The sequence below is a fragment of the Montipora foliosa genome, chromosome 8 (assembly GCF_036669935.1).
Source record: "Montipora foliosa isolate CH-2021 chromosome 8, ASM3666993v2, whole genome shotgun sequence".
Lineage (NCBI taxonomy): Eukaryota > Metazoa > Cnidaria > Anthozoa > Scleractinia > Acroporidae > Montipora > Montipora foliosa.
In genome coordinates this window covers 16,791,941-16,813,237 of record NC_090876.1, presented here as the reverse complement: position 1 = coordinate 16,813,237, position 21,297 = coordinate 16,791,941, and the positions used below count along the sequence as shown (strand labels likewise).

The 21,297-nt window shown below is 39.1% G+C and overlaps 1 protein-coding gene across 2 annotated transcripts; it reads right to left on the bottom strand.

The window, feature by feature from the left end:
- Positions 1-18: 18 nt before the first annotated feature.
- On the bottom strand, positions 19-19,616 carry LOC137967571 (glutamate receptor ionotropic, NMDA 1-like). Of its 2 annotated transcripts, none has more exons than XM_068814076.1 (6): positions 19,442-19,616; positions 7,498-7,997; positions 5,314-5,909; positions 1,478-2,453; positions 804-967; positions 19-517 (listed from the first exon to the last, which is right to left on the bottom strand). In XM_068814076.1, the coding sequence occupies exons 2-6, from the start codon at positions 7,885-7,887 to the stop codon at positions 85-87; spliced, it is 2,559 nt and encodes an 852-aa protein (XP_068670177.1). In that variant the 5' UTR covers positions 7,888-7,997; positions 19,442-19,616; the 3' UTR covers positions 19-84. The 2 variants fall into 2 exon arrangements, with proteins under 2 accessions (XP_068670177.1, XP_068670178.1); XM_068814077.1 differs by lacking the exon at positions 19,442-19,616 and adding an exon at positions 9,541-9,628.
- Between the last annotated feature and the right edge of the window lie 1,681 nt (positions 19,617-21,297).

Here is a 21,297-nt window from a genome sequence, read left to right as displayed (position 1 = left end):
ATTTGCCGGGTGCCTATCCTCCCAAATAACTTTGACTGTAACCGAATACTCCTCTTTCTTGTTACTGACACATGCTACATGCTATCAGACGAGTGTTTCTGCTTGAGAAAATCTACATCTTAATTCTTCTCGGTCCTCTGTTTTCTTTTGCTTCCATCTTTCTCTCGCGTAAAGAAATATTCCGTGAAACACATTGCCAGCAATGCAGGCCACAATAGCGATAGTTAACTGTAAAAAAAGTCCACTGAGGTCTTCTAACTTCAGCTGAGCCGGAGGAATATCGCGTGTACAGGAGAACTTTTTGACCCAAAATCTCTCGATGAAGTCCGTCAGTCCTTTGGCCTTTATTTTCTGGAGCGCCTCTGACAGAGGTTTAAAGAGTTGGCTGCCTTTTTTGACTGCAACCGAGGCCCCCGACATTGCGAAAGGGTCACCGACCACCTTAAGCTCGCAGTAGGGGTCATTCACTGATTCGTATTCCAGGCCAACGTAATCGGCGATGAAAACATCAAGCTTTCTGTGATAAAATGAGGTTCAACGAAAAAGTAACATCGATGAATGAAACGAATAGTACAGTAGAGTACTTTGAATGGTGTACGTTTCATGAATCCATTGTACAATAAAGACAATAGGATTGAGACACATACCTGGAAATCAGCTTCTGCTGTGTGTGGCCAGCGTAGTTAAATAAACTTTTATTCGATTATATTCTTTTCTTTCTTCCCCTCTCCACTTTTCTCCTCCCCCCTTCCCCCCTCCGATGAAGCACACGAGTAGGAAGTTACACTTTTAAATCAACATACCCTGTTCTGGCTGCCTGGACCCCTTCTGAAAGGCTTTTTACATTGTTATCCCGCATATGGTACCAGATGTGCCGAAAGTAGGTGTTTTCACTGTTTTTAAAGTAATCAGCCATATAAGATCCCTCAATGGTGCCATACTTAAAGCCTTCAGGAGGACGCTCGATCTGTCAAACGAAAATCGTGTAATTTAGAACGCATATTATCATAAGAAAGTTTGTTTTTTTAGTTATGTAATCTTTTATGGTGAAGTTATGTAATCTTCCTTTAAAAAAGACGCAAAAAAGACGTCCTTGTCCCAAATAAGACCTTTCCTATCACCCCAGAGTAAAAAAGAAGTACAGAATCCACCTAGCTATTCTCATGTTGAAGCCTTGTTTCTATGATATAGCGAAACTTTTTTCTTTGACGTTTCCTTGCACGCCAATTCTTGCGCATCAGTCCTCGGTTGTTCAAAAGGTGATAACGCTATCCACCGGATAAATCACGCAGTTTGAAGCAGACAAACACTACAACCAATTGAGTTATCCACTGAATAGCGCTATCCACCCTTCGAAAAACTGGGGCAGGTCAACTTTTTTTTCCGTCGTTTGCCCTTAAATTCTACTTTCTGTCATCGAGTGAAAATTAAAGGCAAACATTAAATTGACCTGCCTTTCGAAATTAAAGTGCCTTACCTTCAGGTCATAGATGTCCTTTACTGGAGTAGTTTTGTCCTCGACAATAAGGAAAGCTGCCAGGTTGGCTGAATAAGTAGACACAAACACTAGCATTGCCATTCCGAATGCCACAGAGGACAACCGAGCACCATTCGTAGACGGTTTCGCCTCATCTGCTGGGCGGCCAAATGCTAAGGCCAGTGCATAACAAACAGCGTTGTCAAGCTTGAAGGCTGAATTTTTGTGGAAAAGTTTCTTAGATGCTCTTACGGGACTGATCTTGTCAACTCCCCAAAGAAAGATAATCATGAAACCTAGGGAACCAAGAAGCGTCAGCCAAACCGGTGTAGTGAATGGTCGTAGATAGGAAAGCCAGGCTATTTCATTGTCCAGGCTCTCCCTTTCCTTTGCCAAAAGTCGAATTCCGGATGGCATGTACGGTTCGGTGAAGTCGACAACTGCGGCTCTACGTGAACTGATGTACAAATCAAAGCTAACATCACCTCTTCCATTGAGAAGTTCTGATACGACACCATTCCAAGTATTGTTGACCTCGTCATACACTCCATATTGCCCATCTGAGCAGAAAACCAACTCTGGAACGAATGCATGTTCAATGACGACCATCTGTACAACATCGACGACGAAGCCGTAACAACAGAGCACGATATCTGTTTTGCCGTTCGGGGTGTCGATTGTCTTCGTACAAGGCATGGAGTTAGAATGGCAAGGCTCACCTGGGATTTTTGGTTGCGACATTACATTTGGAGGATACTCGTTGACGAGGATTTTTAGTGTGGGCATTTCGTTTTGGTTGGTAATATATAGCTTTCCATTGTGCCAATAACCAAGCTGGTGGATAAGAGTTGGAGGGTCTGCCCCTTTCTCTTGTGTTACCATCATGTAAACGTCATATCCAAGAGGTACTCTATTGCCCATACTGTCCAACTGTACTGGTCCAGAAGACCCGTGAAAGTCTATATCCGATAAAAGTCTAATCAAAAAATATAAAATGGTTAAATTATATTTCTAGGGAAAATTTATGGCCAACGAGGGACCACAGGCGGCGTTTATTCAAAAGGTGGAAAGCCCCATGTATTAAGGTTCATAACCCAGAGGTCAATTCAATAAAAAAGTCACACTTGTAGTATACAAGTTGAACCCTTGTATTTACATGTGCACACGAAAATGAGTTCAATAAACATTGTTACAAGTCGTTGTTACAAGACTCCGACTTGTAATTACAGGTGTAGCCCGACACCTGAAGAGTTTGAAATGTGTACAATTCAATAAGAGTTTTACAGTAGTCCGACTTGTATCTTTGCAAACGTCCAACTTGTTATTTTAAACTGCTCACTACAAGTCATAAGTTAGTTGTAAGCTTAAAGTGCTCCTGTGATCAAAAAATCAATTCTTATTTTTATTTGGTTTTGAAATCTATGGTAACTAAACACTAAGCGACCAATGTTTCAAGCCTTAATTTAAAAGTGAAACCTGTTTCTTTTAACGGAAATTTTCCTATTTAATGGTCCGTCATTAGCAGCTTTAAGATCTTGAGAGAGCTGGATCTAGGAGAAAATGACGTCAAGGGCTCACTAGTTCAAGAATGCAATGCTTGAAAAAGCAGCACTGGAGTTTTGAGCTTTCAGACTTTTAAAGTCGTGTTTTACATAAATAATTAGTTGCATTCAAACGCTGAAATTTTAAGCTAGTGAGCCTTTGACGTCACTTTTCCCTGGATTCAACCCTCTGAGGTCCAATCGGTCAGTTTTGAACGTGACTAATGTCGGACCGTGAAATCCAAAACTTATACTCGAAGTAAACGGCCTTTGGATAAGTATCAAAGCTTTTTTTTTAATCACAGGGGCACTTTAACGTAAGACTTGTAGGAAGCGTATTTCGAAATTTTGATATGTTCTCGTCGAGCGAAGCTGATCTGAAAGAACCATTGAGGCACCGAGTTCTTCGGCAGCCTGGAAATTTTGAGGAAAGATGCGTGTTTGGCATTGAAAATCCCCTTGAATTTCGGGGAAAATATCGCCTCTCTGTCGACGCAATCGAGTATATAATTGCAGCAGTTGACCAACAGCTTGAAGAAATAAACCTCTTGTAATTGGAACTTACACAAGTAGTTTACAAGGGTATTCAAGTTACGTCACAATAGTAAAGCTACAGTTGTACATTAGAATTGTATCGTGACCCGGGCTACACGTGTCAATTCCAGTGAGAGAGACTCACACTTCTGGGTTATGGACTTTTGGTGTGTACATAATAACCTCGTAGAAGTTCAGGGCCTTATAAGCACTGAACTACCCTTGAAAACAACCGACGTCGTTTGCACTTGGCAGCCATTAAGCAAGGCCTTAAGCAAGGACGACGACGACGGCTACGAGAAGACCACAAAACAATAGGTCTAATTACCAAAAACAATAGTACTGTTCTGCACGCCCTGCACGTGCGTTGTACATTTTGATACATTTCCGGCTTTACGGTTCTCGTCTTGACAACGACGTGAAATGATCACATTTCAGGTCATGTGGAGGACGCGAGAACCTGACGACGAATTTTCAATTTTCTCTCTCAATATCCACACCATTGTCGCCAATTTTATTCTTGGAATTTGGACTCACACTTTCCATGCCGAGTGACTTGGAGTAATCGCAAAATTATGTCAATAACGGGAAATAATATTTTCAGAAGACCTTCTCGTAACCGTCGTCTTCCCAGTCTTTGCTTAAGGTCCCTATTGTAGGGAACAGTGTTAGTTTTCCTTTTTTTCCAGCAGATTCCAACATTAATTTTAACAAGTTGATTGAGTGTATACGATTCCTCGGCAGACGTGATTCAGTCTCCATGAACAAAGCCATACCATGAATGAAAGAAATACATTTATGTCATTCATCGGGGCCTTTCACGGGAACACATGAGCCCAACAAATTGACCTGCTCCCAATTCTGTGGCTAACCATAGCTCAGTTGGTAGAACATTGCACTGGCATCGCAGAGGTCATGGGTGCAGTCCAATCCCGTTGAAGCCGCCTGAATTTTTCAGGTGTATACTTAGGCAATTTCTTGAAAATTGTCCATTTAAGTGCAAGAATCACTTTCACATTCCCATACCATGTATTCAACCTAGTATTATTGGGTTATTATTCAAAGATCTTTAGAATAATAATTGCTTGGGATTTGGTTGGCTCCAGCTTATCTTTAAAACTGAATCCCCGAAATGCCAACGGAACTCGACGCATTTTGAGACCAAGCCCCTTAGTGAGCAATTCACGAGGGGCAGACAAAGGAATCGCAAAACAAAAGAAATGAAATGACCATCCCTCTAGTCTCCTGATGGTGTGCAACGTTGCTCAATTTAGTTAAAACCAGCGCCAAGTTTACATGCTTTTCAGAAGTAATGTAATAAGGGGCTCTGTCAAAGGCTTCAAGTGCACCGGGAGCAAATAACAATTCATGACTTAGATAAGGTGCTGGGCCATAATGCTAACTACCATGCGAAGTAAAATCGAAGGTCACTCAAGATCAATTGAGAGAACCTGACACATGCCAGGATTAAGGAATTAGAAGGTAAGGTAAATCTAGCTGAATCAGCAACCTGAAAAAAATATTTATAATCAAACACAGCTTACGTACAAACGCTACCTGCCAGGAGGACAAGCAGTTGTATAATTAACAAACAACAGGGGAGCTGAATTCGTGAGCACTGAAGAAAACTTCAGCCAGTGGTAATAGCGAGATTTGACCTCTGAGTATCCGAAGCATGAAAATCAAGCGTCTTAATCACTGGATCACACACTGCCTCGTTCATGTTGCAGCTATTACACATTTCATACACATTTATCTCACCTTCTCATTTCCTTCATTCTTGGGCAGCTATATCCTTTGCTGCGCGGCCTTTTTGAAAGAGCGAGGCTGACTGCACGAACTGCGTCCTCCACAAATGCACTTATGGGTATCTCTTTAGTTGTCTTGGGTGTCAGTGAGAACACGTCCGTGGGTGGAAAAAGAGAGTAGTGAAAGGTCGCTACGTGAAGATCAGACACTACTACCCATGTGTCAACTTGTATGGACGCTTCCGCCGCGCCCATAAATGTGTTCAATGACACTTTTAAATTGTTAGTTACCAACAGAAACGTTGTCACACCGTCACTCAAAGTTTGAAATCGGTAAAAAATATCTTCGAAAGTGTCATCGCCAGAGAAAACCAGCCATTCCGTAATTCTCATATTCCTGGGAGGAAGATGCTCTTGTAGTAGACTTACAAAACCGACCGATTGGTAGTCATTGTCTGATACAACAACAAACTTGCCCCACTTGATTTCGTTTAAGAACGATAAGAGAGCGTTTATCTTTGTCTCAATGCTTGTTGTCCTGTTCATACTAGCCACCGTGACAGGATCATAATTATAGGTCACTTCTTCGAAAGGTGGTTGTTCATAGAACTGCAAGAAAATTCAGAATAAAAAGTTTCCTAGCTCAAGCAAAATCATTTACCCAACCAGCGCCACTACATGCACTGCTTGTCACTGTTCAACATGCGATCGCATCATTTGGAACATCAGCCTGAGTTAAACTATTTCGCTCAACCGGAACTCCCAGCTTGGGCCGGGTTTTTCGTTCTCCTTGATTCCTTTCAAATTTCACTTCACGGAACTCTGCCTTAAATCTTACAATGAGTTATTCCGCAACGATCTACCCAGTGAAAAGGTTTTCCGAATGTTGAATTTACCCAAGAGTAAATCAGATAAGAGTATTGTTATGGCTTGGGTGGGCTCCCCAGCACAGTCACAAATGAGTCTATTTTTAAAATATTCGTTCCCGCGAAAATTAGTTCTCATGTCCCCGAAAAAAAAAAAACATGGCAGAAGCAGTCCCGCGTGATATGGCTTCTTCTGATTGGTTAAAATTGATGGCCCTTTGTTGGTTTCGCGCGCAAAGTGTATCTAAAAATAAATCCATTTGTGACTGTGCCGGGGGAAGACCGCAAAGTGATAGATCAACACTCTTATGAAATTCACTTTCGATCTACCCTCTAAACGCAAAATCACGTGATTTTAAAAGTTAAATAGTTCTGATACTTTCAACATGAATTTCCTGTCAATGCCTGCCGAAGGAATTTTTATTATCGCTATATTCAACTTTGAGGTTACAGCATGTGCAAGAGGATACCACCTTTTTGGGAAAGAAGGCGATTCTCTCGAGCATGTTATTATTAACAGTGAATTTTTTTAAAGATTTTGTGGCTTTTTGGCTGGGGAATTTAAAAATTAAATGTTAGTATTTGCTTAAGGAGTGAAGCCAAACTGGGATCACTCTGGTGAAATTTATTCCCGGGGGGGGGGGGGGGGGACTCCCAGAGGAAGGAGGACATGATAAAAAAGTAACTTCTTCTAAATAAAAAAACCAATTCAAGACTAGAGTGCAAAAATCGATACCCTATTTATGACCAAAATGGAGGAAAATTGGCCAAAATCGATACCCTATTTATGACCAAAACGGCTGAAAACCCCTACCCTTTGGGGCCGCACATACCTATATAGCCCATATAAGGGAGTACCCCCCTCCCCCCGGAATTTATTGCTTGTATTTCTAAACAAAGGTGAGGCTAACACTTGGGAAACAGGATTGGGGCAGTGATGAGAGTATTATAAATAGGCTTCTACCATCGTGGCCCGGGTTCGATTCCGGGACCCATCGTCATAGGAGGGTTTGAGTTTCTCTTATATGTTCCGCGAGGTTTTTTCTCACTAAGAACTAACAATTTGTTTGATTGCTTTTAATTTCTAGTAATTTGTTTTAATATGTAGTCTTCCCAATTATATAACGCTTGCACTCGGCTAGACTTCAATCGACGACATGGTTATCGTTATTGACGTTAAGGAGAAAGGTAAGGTTCTATGGAGTTGCCTGTCACTTCCTCAAAAAACACGATGCAAGCTCTCCATAACCAGTATGTGGTGTTATCTATAGCGGTGATGTTGACTACAAGATGTGACAGCCTAGACAGATAACTTAATTTAAGGTGCTCACCTCTCGCACGGCAGTGATAATGTTAATTGCTCGACCCCTTACAAGGTCCAACACAATCTTCTTTTCTCTACTCTGTGAGCCATACACCATGAAGCAAGCTCCATTGTTTAACACACTACCAACAAGATCTATTAACTCGTTCACGCTCATCTCGTTTTTGACGAATACTTTCGAGGATGTCAAACGAGGGACACAGTGTTCTTCCCACTGCGAATTGTGAAGGGAAATGGCATTCTCGAAGCCAAGCACAGAGTTCGTGTCATTCAAGTCAAACACTCCAAGTACAGTCAAGGACGATGGCCTTTCTTCATTGCAATTGTCATCCGAAAGTGCGTAATCTAATACCAGTATAATTATTACAGTCAGCAGTGTCCTTTGGGAGACGCTCATGCCTTTTCCTTGATCCAAGGCATCAACTTTAAACCTTTTTATGGCAAATGATTTACTTCCTCATCCAGAGTCTGCATCATGAATTGCAAACGTTACCGAATATGCTGCTTCTGTTGAAGAATAAAAAACAACGATGTAAGGCGATTCTTTCTTGAATTTTCTATTTGTTAATATTACATCCACAATACACGAAATGCCGCCAAGTCAGTTCCGCTCACACTAAGTACAATTCAAGCATACAGGAAGTCCAGACTACCGTGATGAATTTCTCTGAGAAGAAAGTTACTCGCACATTCTCTATTCCGAATTTAAAGTACATAGCGGTTGCATTTAAAACGGTTTGCCAGTTAATGTTCCATTTATACCCAGACGGTCTTAAAAACCACCTTGCTGGTGGCAGTTTTCCGGTGACTTACAGAGGAGTCATCGAATCGTCAGAACCGGATTAAATAATATCATGCATGAAAAACACGTAAAGGGATTGATTATCAAATACTTCTTGTAGGTCCTCTTATTATGACATAGGTAAAATGCCCTAGATTTTATCATCATGTTCATAGACGGTACGTTGTGTCGCTTAAGAAAACGTGGTTTATAGGTTCATAAAACGAAAACACCATCCGATCTATTTTAGGAGAACGTTATTTTACCATAAAGCCTCAGAACTGTTCATTGTGCAGACTTTTTCGCTCGTTTTCCTCGACGTTAAACGATTTTTTTCAAGATGTGATTGATGTTCATGCAGTTCCTCGAGCCGACCTGTGATAAGGAACACAAAATACCCATTCTTCAGTTTGATAGGGAAGTGCGTTGAAGTCAAGCACAGGACGTTTTGTAACTGAGACTTTTCATTTAAAACTCGGAAAAAATATTTGCAAAATAAAGCTTTGAGCTCTTTAAACGAAGTAAATATTTTGATTTAGTATGGTCCGTGCTGTACTTGAAGCCTGAGGAAGAACATTAATGAGACAATGATAACTGATAAAGGAATATGTAATGACCAATAAGTTGGAGACTTCCCACTAACGACACAACCAAAGATGAGAGCATTCAATGAACATGTTTTAACGCAACTATAATACCTTTTGTTCTGTCATTTTGTTTTGCGTAAATTTAAACTTTGGTCTTGTTTAATCTTTCATGGATATCAGTATTTGTGCGAAGACCCTAATGTGAATGTTAATAGATCTCCGTTTTGACAAAAGACTATTTTCGTTTATATTCAAACTAGGTTGACCACTTAAATTTTAAACACTTAACACAGTTATAGTTCCAAAATGATACATATCTTTTTGCAATAACCGGCCCAGAGATGCTGAACTTTCTGTTGATAAATACAGGTGTCGAGGATCCCAATAGCAAACAGTGGCAACCTAGTGGGAAGTCTTCATACAATGTTCTTGAACAGCAACGACAGGATCGTAAACACATTCACAATAAACTAAGCACACAACAAGTAATATAAGAATATTCCACTTTTTAAGATCAATGCTGCTTAATATTAACATGCAAACTTCTCTTACATTCTTTTAGCGTTTTAAACAGTTGAGTAGTACTTACAGGTGCGTTGAAAAGATACAGTCGCGTGTTTGTAATTTTCCGTCTAAGATACAGCAAAATTATTTACCAAACTTAAATGCCTTACTAACATACCGGCAATGTTCGCTAGAGAGGTTGTTACTCGTTTCACCGAATGCCAGTGTTCAGCCGTCCCTTTCAATGCGTCGCGTTGAAAATTTACATCGTTTTATAGTTTGTTTTCATGATTAAAACCGACCTTCACACAAATACGTTTATTTAAATGAAGCTTGGCTTGACCCAAGAGGCATTGTACTCTGGAAATAAGCCACGCCACAGGTTTTGCACTGCATGCGATTGCCGGATGCAAGCGAGGAGGTGCATGCAGGAAAGTTACGGATGCGTTTTTCCCCTTTCCTTCCAGTCTTTGAAATATATTATATCTTTTTTCTTCAAGTTTAAATTCCATATGGTCAGAGCTGAGACTAGCCATAAACTAGAAGACAGGAACCCTGTCTGAGATTTTTGTTATATCCAGCAATACGAACATGTAAGAAGAGCTGTATACAAAAGGGGAGCAATTAAGCGGTCAAGATCTTATTTTCCACCGTAAAATCAGACAAAATGGCTCTTCTTTTGATAATCCTAAACGTTTAAAATAATAAATTAGCAAATTAGCATACACAGTCTTCTGACTCAGCGGGCAGCTTGTTGTTTGTAATTTGCGTTTAATAACCACAATGTACCACAAGCCATCTAATAAAAAACAATCAAGTCGCGAAAATCACTATGTAATTTTTCACTGCTAGTACTATGTCACGCTTTCTTTATATTGGGCTGATTTGAACACTTTATCCTACTCAGGGAAAAGGAATTTTAAGAGCATCCACCTTGCAAGCCGAGAAATAAGGGTGAGTGTGTGGTACACATTTCAAGCCAATCCCAACAGAAAATGGTGTGATACCTGCATTTAATGGGCTTAGATAAACGAATGAAGTAGTCGTTTGACCGTACATATATTTCAGTGCCTATATTGTGGGGCAATGGAAAAAAGATAAAAAAGAATACAAAGTACGCAAGGATGTCGAAAGGTCGTGTGTTTAAGTTTCATCAGTGAATTCAAATACTACAAATAAAAATAATAATCATTCCCTAGAGCGAGTTTAAATCGAGTGTCGTAAAACCAAAACCAAAGTAATTACTTTCGCCAATCAAAAAGGACGGAGAGAATCCAGTAAACCAATCAAAACTTGTAGTAATTACACGTAACCGACACAAAGCGGGGGAAAATGTGGACGCGCGAGCCACGATTGGTTTTGGTTTCACTTGTTATTGCTTGAAAAAATGGCGGGAGAATTTTGAACCAATCACTGAGAGAAGTAATGCAAACTCCCAAAGCAATTCGCTAATTACTTTCGACACTCAATTGAAAACTGCTCTATTCTGATGAGATAACAACACGAACAGCAAAAAAAATGACACTAAATCAGAATCAGCAACAAAAAATTATTCTTGCATATCATGCTTGCATAAGCAGGCGAAATACAGAGTATGAGCCGAGAGTGTCAGTACAAAGCCCTCAATCGTGTTTGCACTACAGAAGAATATGTATCTTTTTCGACTAAAACAAAACGCGTAACCATACTGCTATCGTTCATATCTTGGCCAATTAAGTTGAGAAATTCTACTTTTATCATATCTTGTTTATAATTTGAAGGATAACGAAATTCATTCACTTGAAGGTCGTTCTTGCAGGTCGTCGGAAAGCTGTTGGGAAAGCAATAACTCTGTACGTTAGCTGTCTTTTACTAGAGGTCACGTTCTAGCGAAAATAGTTATTAAGAAGAGGTGGCATCTGTAAATGTGCTGGCTCTTTCAACAGAAGGAGTTGTTGCCCTCGAAATGGCAGAGTTAACAAAACCTTTGTATGAAGGCGTCGACCGCAGTCTATCAGCCCCTCCTGAGGGGTAGGGGTAAGGAAGAGGAGGAAAAGGAAGGCCTGACACAAATTTATTCATTGGCCTGTGCAGAACACCCAGATTCTTTGGATAACTCACAAAAGGCTCTTATGTCACACAACCGGAAATAGAGAATTATAAACAACGAAGAACAGCGGGCAGCGGATTCGTCCTTTCATGGACCGAAACGAAATTCAATTCAACAATGTGCCGGAAGGAGCGCTTAAATTCTTTGCAGGGATTACGCTTAAACAAGAACAGGAAGTGTGCCTTAAAAGCTTTCTTGTCGAAGGAAAAGACGGCCTCAGAATTCTCCCAACTGGGTCCGGAAAGAGCCTCATTTATTATATAGGCTGGAGTGTTTTACTGGAAAATACACCACTGATAAAATTCATACCACACTATTTTAAACATAAAAATATAAACCTTTAAGGTAAAAGGTCTTAAAATTATGACTCTAAACGTTTCCAATCAATTTGATCATCATCAGAGTAAAATAATCTGCATACGCTCAATGTTCTTATAGTTCAGGCAAAGCCAGTTATGTGACACCTGTTCCCATGGGGAACAAGGTGAGGTCTAGCAGTGATTGAACGACAGGATCTGGACGGAAGCGTGCAATGTAGAGGGCTTTTTTTATTCTCCTTTTAAACCTTGAATGGGCAGTGGTTAAAACTTCCCACGCGAACTTGCGGTTAGGGTGTTTTCTAATGTGCTTGGCTGGCTCCGACTCCTTATTAACATCTAAATGTTCATTGACACGAACCTCAAGGTTGCGTGCTGTTTCGCCAATGTATGTTTGTCCAGAAATACACTTGCCTTTGTAAACGACGTGTGATGGGTGTGCGATTTTTTCTTTCAACTTGAAGGTTGACTCCATCTTGCGTGTTTGCCGTTTGTTTGTTTGTTTGTTTGTTTGGATGGTAGCTGTTTAACTTTACAAGTAAATTGTTGGGAGCAGTTATTTTCCTTTTGGTAAAACAATCATTCACGTACCTTTCATAGAATGGAAAATTGTGTGGTGTTATGACGTCTTCCTCTAGTTTACAGATAAAGATGTTAGCTAGGGTGGGAGACAATGGGTTTCCAATACTGCATCCATCTACGTGCTTGTACAATTTACCGTCAAAACTGAACACAGTCCCTTCAGTGACTCAAGGAGACGCTTAAAGTTTGCTCGTGAAGCAATCTGGCGCAGTTTGTGTTGTTTGTATATTTTGTCTAAGATGTGGTTTACGGTTTCGTCTAAAGGTATTTTGGTAAACAGAGAGGTAACATCGAAGTCCAATGTTTTCTTAATAGTATGTTGGTGTTCAGCCATTGGTGCTAAGTCACTTGGAAAGGGCTTTAGCTGTTTCATAAAAGTATATGTGCCACAGGTGCTAATGATAGGTTTGAGCTTGAGGTTGTCTGTTGTAATTTGGTTATGGTTTTCAAACTTGTGGGTTTTTGCTGTAGCGTAGAGTCGGGCTGGTTGATTGGGAACGGGGCGAAAGTGGGTGTAGTGCAAGGTTAGGAAAGAATTTTTGCTGAAGTTTTAATAGAGGAAATCTTGGAAGGAACTGAGGTCCGACAGCGTACTATCACTTGTGGTCTCATATTTTCCTTGTGTAGTACCTTCTTCCATCGTAGATTCAAGTTTTCCAATGTAGACTTTTCCGGGGATAATAACCACTGTCGAGTCTTTGTCACCACGCAGTACCTCGATGTCTGTTTTTTTCATTTTTTAACCCGTACAAAGGCAGCGTCTCCTTTTTCAACTTTTTCAAAGCCTCAAAGAGATCTGTATCATCGTGTATATCACAGGTGGATGGAAGCAACTCAGTGTATACATGTATTTCGTAGGTTTCTGCATCAAAATTCTTACACAGTTTCGAGGAAAAAGTCAACGCAACACAAGTCCACCGAATTACTTTCTTCAGAGGAACCGGTTTGGGATGCAATCACTTTACAAACAACTCTCAATTGTTTACAATTTCTGTCTATTTCTTTAAAGACTGAAGCTGTGCTCGAATCGTGTTTGGAGGCTGCAGAGTCCAAGTCGATAGAACAAATCCATTACCTCGAATTGGCAGCATCCCTGCCGTTAAAAGAGTGTTAATTCTCTACATATAGATTACTTCATGGTTGGTGAATGCGTATGTATAATATACGATCATGTTTATTCACGAGTTGTGAAGGATCGCGAAAACGAACCAGTGAGTTTAAAGTTACAACGAGTGAGTAATAAAAATCGTGCAAAAGACCCAACCACGAATTAATTTGTTTATTATATACGTACAGAGATCATAAAGTTAACGAGGTATGAGTTAATCGAGAGGCTATCAAACCACCGACCGTGAACAAAAGCCCCAAACAAATAACAAAATATTTTTGAAATGACAGAAATCTTTACCTTCCATACCTCGCTTGAGCACTTTTAAAACTTTTAAGATCTTCTGAAGTATTTTGTGGTGAAAAGTAAGCAATAAAAGATCAAAAACTTTGAAAACCATACACCAGTCGGCCGCCATGTTTACAAAATTTTACTCCCGCTGTCGGTGCACAGGCCACTCGAGCCAAAGTTCAACATAATATTAGCAAATCAAAAGACTGATACAACAATTTTATACTAGTGAAAAAAAATTAAATCGTCCGACCAATCAGAAGGCCGATACGACAATTTTTCACAAGTGAAAACATCATAAGTCATTTTTATTTCATCACGGAAATGTACGTAAATCTCTATGCTTATGTAATAAACATAGTATATACTCACTCAGTGATCTTTGTGTTTCAAGCAATCTGATTGCTTCGCTACCTTGGAGTAATTGGGCATTATCCACTCCCTACGGAGTGAATAATTCTGATAGATAATAATCTCTCTTGGAAGAATCATATTTATCATATCTCATCAAAAGTTAGTAAAGGAATTAGTATGATAGCAAGATTACCACCGATATCATTGATACGCGACCCCCCTCAATCATGCTCTCCTTGTATGGTGTTATAGGAAAGGCGCTATTGTTTTCAAGTTTATGGCGACCACTGTGTAGCCTGTTCGTTTACCATGGTTGCTTGTTATTCTTCAAGTTTACTTTGGTGAGTGGTATTTTTGCTCATGCAGGGGTTTAACAAGATTTCTGCACCTGGGGAAGACAGTTGTGAAGAAATTTTCGAAAGATCTACAGAAGTACATCCACGGTTGATTAGCCAGCCCGGACAGGAAAAGCAAGACAAATGGACAGTAGGTTAAAAAATAATCGCCTAAATCGGCATAAAGAAACGACCATAAAGGAGAGTCATTGAACAATAGCAATCTCCCGAAGATGAAAGACAGAAATGTCTTCAATACACAAGAGGAAAGACAGTCAGCTGTGTGGCTTCCACAAATCGATGCATATAAAGAACATGAGCTTTATAACAGGAAAAGTAAGGGACTATTATTCAGTTTCATTTAAGCGATCAGCGATCAGTATGGTCTGCTGCATGTTCGTTTATTTATGTGAATTTTCACCTACCAACCATTTGTCTTGCTTTTACAGTTCGGGCTGGCTAATGAACCTTAGAGGTATTTCTGCAGATTTCCCGACTTTTCGTCACAAATGTCTTCCCCGTGTGCAGAAATTTTGCTATAACGCTTACGCTAAACCTCTACACGAGCAAAAACACCATTTGCCAAAGTAAACTTGAAGAATAACAAGCAACCATGGTAAACGAACAGGCTACACAGTGGTTGCCATATTCTTGAATCCTATAACACCATACAAGGAGCGCATGATTGACAGAAGCGGATCGCCAAATGCGCGCGAGAGTTTCGATTCGGGGGTCGCGTATCAATGAAATCGGTGGTAACACACCTTCTCCCATTTACGTCTCTTCTTAACATCTGCCGCTCCTTAATTGAACCCTATATTTCCTATAGTCTTATGGCCTGGGGCCAAGCTGCTAACTTCCATCAAAATCAGGTTCTCATTTTACAAAAACGTGCTCTACGACTAATGTAATTTGTGGATAGTAAAACTCATAGTGCCCCGCTATTCGTTCACTCCAAAACCCTACCAATATCAATGCTCTATTCTCACTTGGTTTACTCTATGATGCATGATATTACTGAATAATCATCGTGGCCCTTCTAATATTTCTATGCTCTTTTCCCACTCCGAACAGGTTCATCATCACTTCACAAGATTCTCTCGGGTAATCTATACGTCAAAGCTTCTAGAACTAACCAACTATTATTTTCTTTTGCTAGAATAGGTGTAAGATTGTGGAATAGCATCCCAAAAGAATTTCGCATCAAAAAAATAACACCGTTTAAGCGTGAACATAAAAATCGGCTGTTCAAACTAACGGGAATTGAGCAGGTCTCGAACTGGGCTTTGCCTATTCCCTTTATCCCCTCAAAAGGAGAGACCACCCTTCGGAGCATAGCACTGAGAGTAATTAGTAAGCAATGATTGCAATTTTATGTGATATCCGACATTTAAAGGCACTTTGTATTCGCAATATATTCAGTAACCAACCCCGCTGCAGCACCGAATTCCACACTCAATAGTTGCAAACAATAGATGACACCTCAAGGTAGAGACGAAATTGTAAGAGTGATACAAATCAAAAGCCAAGGTTGTTTTGCATGTGGTCGCAAAAAAAAAAAAAAATCAAATAATTACGTAGCGGCTTCAAGAAAAGGATTATATTTTCTTCTATTAAAAGATAAGCCGACCTTTTTTGCTGAAATTCAAACTGAATATGATCACATCATCGTGCAAGGACCTCGACGCTTAGCGTATAAACTGATCGACCACGGGGGTGCTACCATACGAAACGCTGATTTTATTCATGCCATTTCTTTGACATTATATCTAAATACAAAGACTTATAATTGACCACTTCCCATAGGGACTTTGACGAGCCAATAATATGAAACACAAAATCACGACAGAACAGAACATTCAACAACAACTGTTAAGAATCCCAACTGGGCGGAGGAAAGCTAGTTGACAAGGAAAGCTGAGAAAATGAACCAGGGACTACCTGGAACAATTTCAACCAGAGGTCAGAACGTGTCTTGAACCCGGGATTCCCGGATTTCAAGGCAAGCGCACCCAAACCAATGGGCCGAATTAATAATAATAATAATAATAATAATAATAATACTGTTTTGAAGGTTAGATTCGAAACCAACTGTTAGTTCTAGAATATATACTGTATTAGGAAACGAATTGAGTCGTGTCTCCAGAGCGATCAAAGTAATGTTGACGACCAGCGACAATATGGAGAAGTGACTCAGGGTTAAGGCAAAAGGAGCAATCAGGACTTTGTGATAATCCCCATCTTGTCATATTCGTACGTGTAGGATGGGAGTTGTTGATGTAGCGAATGGTAAAATTGTAGATTTTCTTGGGTAGATGAGACTAAGCAGACGACCAAATAGAGTTAACAGATGACAATGAGTGCTTGATAACATTTGTAAAAAAGAAACCTTGAGATGTTAAGTGGTGTTGCAGTTTGTCTTCTTGATTAGAACGGAAGTCTTTAAGAACTTCCTTGGGGGATTTGAAGACATCGTATTGAATATTGGTGTGACTACTTGACGACTTCCAGAGATCTTTTAGGGAATCATTCCGTGACTCTTTTAAGGAATTGCGGAGAACTGTTTGGTAATGAGTGAATTTAACTGAAGGAGAGCAAATGTTAAGACCAGATTTATTGCGTTCTAGAAAACGTTACTCAGCCGGTACCAGATATCGGGATATCAAGCCATTTTCGGATATAGCTGTTCACTATAATATCAAGATTTGCTATTATCCAGGTTTTTGATATGTCAGCTACAGTAAAATTCCAGGACAGTTTGGATAGGACATTGGGGCTGTACGGCAGAAGTTTGTTTTTGGGATGCAGTGGTTCTCATCAATGTCACACATCAAGTCTTGTACAAGAGAGGACAGTTCTGCCATGTGTTGGTTGTTAGATATGTTGAAGTCAAAACTCCATTTATCAACAGTTTAGGTAAATATTGGACAGACTTAGTACACAGTTTCCGTATTCCAAAAGTAAAACATTTGTCAAACCCTCATTATCATACTAAACCATTGACACCAGACTGTGAAGCGGTTAATTAGGTGCTGATTTTCTGATTCCTGACCACTTATAACAGCGGCGTCGTCTGCGAACTGGAACCAGTGGATCGGATTTAGGAACCTTAGGGAAAAGCCAAATTGACGATATTTTTCAAATTTAATGTGCTGGAGAAACGTGTTAAAACACAAGTAAAGAAGAAGAGGGCTAAGGCAATTACTATAATAATAATAATAATAATAATAATAATAATAATAATAATAATAATAATAATAATAATGATGCCATGGGTTTTTTGAAACAGCAGTGGAATAGTAGCATAATGCGTTTAGTCCCACATTGAGGATCCAGTGGGATGGAGTGACATTACCCAAAGAACGTAACAACTTCGGGACATAGTAGCGTTTTGATCAATCACTTTTTCCTCTACCAACCACAGTGAATTAATAAATAATTAAGATCACATTTGGCAAAATGCTTATATGAAGAATCGCAAAAGGTTAAAATATTTAATTTAAGGGAAGGAGAAGTATCTTAGGCTTTACATATGATAGAGTCATTTTTGCTTCATAACCAGTCTCAGAAGCACTTTTTAAGAGGGAATCCTGACATGTGTGGCAATCTATGAAGAGCTTATACACTCTTTTTTTAGAATTACACTCAGGCTGAGATTTTCTGAATACAATAGGAAAATACCTAGGATGAGAGTCAGTTAAGAACGTCGTTATTTACCTTGTTTGTTTCGTTGTTCTTTTTTGTGTGTGTTTTTTGTTGGTTTTTTTTTTATCAGGAGTATAAATAAAGGTAAAAGAAATGTTAAGCTATCTACTAGCAGGACAATTAACTCAGTCAGATTCTTAGGGACGCTTTGATTTTCTTATTGCATGATATACTAAAGAACAACTCAGTTTGTAGTCGAACTTTGTATACCACACAACTTTAAAAACATGTTAAGAACGCTTTCAGGCTCAAACGCAGAAAACAAGAACGTTCGGCTCTTCCCCAAAATTAGACGTTCTTATAAAAAAAAAGAACTAAAACGATGTACTGAGTGGGTTAGAGGTCATGCACATTGATATGCAAATGATTATTGCAAATTTCCAGTAATTGATGGTTTTCACTTGACATTACAAAATTAAATTTTCTTATTATTATTATTTTTTTTTTATTATTATTATTATTTTTTTTTTTTGCCTTATTTTTTCCATTATTCGAAGTCACTTCTTCGGAATCAATCAAGTTTCTTTGTTCAGAGAAATGGTATGTTGTACTATGGTGTATGCGCCTTGAATAACCACCGAAGTTCCTATTTCTGAGATCGAATTATCAGTCGAAATCGTTCCAGTTACAAATTAGAAAATGCATTGAAATCACTGCCTCGCTTCCTTCTAATAGCTGTGACCGCACTTAAAGACATTTTCAATTATGTGGTGTCACGTATTCACAAATGCGTTTGGCCCACAAATATTTTATGCATATGCTGTAAGTGTAAAAGGATGGTTTCTATTTAACTTTAAAAACAAAAAATAGGTGATTGAATCGAGTTTCCTATGTAGCATTGGCCGAGTGATGCAATTAGTCTCTTTCGCAGTTGTAATCTTTATTCATCGCTACTTGAGTCTCAAATCAGCCATGTTATCGATGAAACTGTCTTGTGTGATAAAATTAGTTTAAAAAACAAGTCTCAGATTCGTAGCGTGTACGTATACGGCAAGCCTAAATTTTACTACGAAGTGGAGACTTGGTAGAAGAACGTAAAACTAAAAGACATAACAATTGTGCAAAAACGTCTTTAATTAAAAATGTAGGCTGATTATAAAAGAGCAGAATGCGTCTTCTGAAATTCCCGGCTATCGCATTCAAGGGTTTAGTTTCTGTTGTGTACGCGATCAAAAGACTATGAAAATATAAAAATAAAGTTTGGACACATTTCTGAAACATGAAACTACTCTTATGACTGATGAAACAATGGTACAAAGCCGATAAGAAGCCAAATACGTACTAGTGAAATATCCCACCTCATGTTTTATGCACAAAATTTCCTCGTTCGTCTGCGGAAGTCAGATTTTTGCCCATCGAGAAGAGCTAATCGGACCCTTCAAACCAGACATCAGTTCTAGAGACATCGAGTCTGATATCGCCTGCTTCGTTGGCAAGGAAATATCATGTCAACCTCTTAAGCATCCCCTTTGTATCCTTACAGTGCAACAATACTGAACTAAAAAATAAATATGCAAACAGATGAAAAGGAAAACAATTTAAGAGCTCACCCAAAAGACGGTATCCCCGCTGTGATTGATTCCTGAAGATAAAGGGGAATAACGAATCGGTAATAATTACCTTTTTACTGAATAATAAGTTTAATTAATTCCTCCAAAGAAAAAGCAATTTTTCGGACAAAGAAAGAAACATCATCTGATATGGTTATCCGTTTATACGACTAGCACTCGTTTTGGCAATTCTGTTAATTTAACTCTTACAATTAGATCAAAGACACAGCAATCAACTTGAAATAAGTCAGTTATATTTTCTGTAATGGCGATCTTGCATTGTCTTTTTGGTTTTTTTCCCTGGGAAAATAATGAAATTTCAATACTTAAATCATAGTGATATATTGTATGTCATACGAGGGGTAGAAATCCCTTTTCAAATCATAAACTTGCCTTTTTTTTTTAGCTTCAAACTGTGCTCATGCCCATAACATGTGAGCTTACGCAGTGAACATTTAAATCCCTTAATTTTGAGTTCTGGTACTTTAACCTCATCTGACATTATTTCGATGGCCTTATTTTTTGGTCAAACTTATATCTGATAAACGAAACAAAAATTGTTAGGTGCCTATAAGACAAACCCTAGTGGACCAATCATTTGCATGCTTGTAGCGATTAATTTTAAATTTATCCTATTTACAAATTGTGCTACTTCTTCGACAACGTCTAATTACAAAAGAAATATATTTCTTCAATGTGCCGAATAATTAGCGTATTTATTAAGAAATATGCGTGAATCATGATGAGTTACCCTTTTCGCAATTTTAAAAGACCTCTTAAGACTTCGATCGGCATTGCCGGGTCCAATGTAAATTTTGTTTTTTCGTTTCAAACTTTCTTAGCTTTCATGTTCTTTACCTTTCCCAGAGAGGATTTATCGATTTTCAGGGCCTACAAATCGACAAATCTGTCACATCAATACATTTCTCAATCACGTATGATTGACCTTTAACCATACGAAGGAGCATTTGGAAAAGAAACGCTCGTCCGGGAAAAGAGAAAAATAGTACAGAGCTCGTTAGATGGCCAAGATTGGCAAAGTCGAGCCGAGGGAAACAACATTCCCATGTTCCGTCAAAAATGGATATTAGGTTGCGTTCGATTGACTCTATTCCGGTAAAAGGATAAGTGGAGTGATGATTTCAAACGGTATGTCCGGCGTTTTGAAGCAACAAGGATAACCGAGATATGTTTAATGGGAAACTGAGAGCAAAAAAATAAGCATTTTTTATTTACACTTTAGACCATGCACAATAATATTTTCTTTGTAGCATATCCGTCGTTTTTCCACCTAAAAAAACCTGTTTTTATTCCGATTTGAGCCATCAGCATTGCGGCTCAGAATGGAGGAGTCAGCGGTTATTTTTGCAGCTTATGTATGTTTGTCGTAAATATTGAGTCAGCAAGAAACAGCAAAGCAACGAAGAAGACATCCACGGGCAGCACTTGTGTCACCTTGTTTCTCTTGATTACGAAATCTCTGTTCCCCATATCATACGTCACTGTAGGCTGCTGATTTAGTTTTTGAGCTCGCATTGAAAAGGCTGAAAAAGGGGGAAAAGCCCAACTTCGAACGCAATTTTCTCGCAAAAAACAAGAAACGA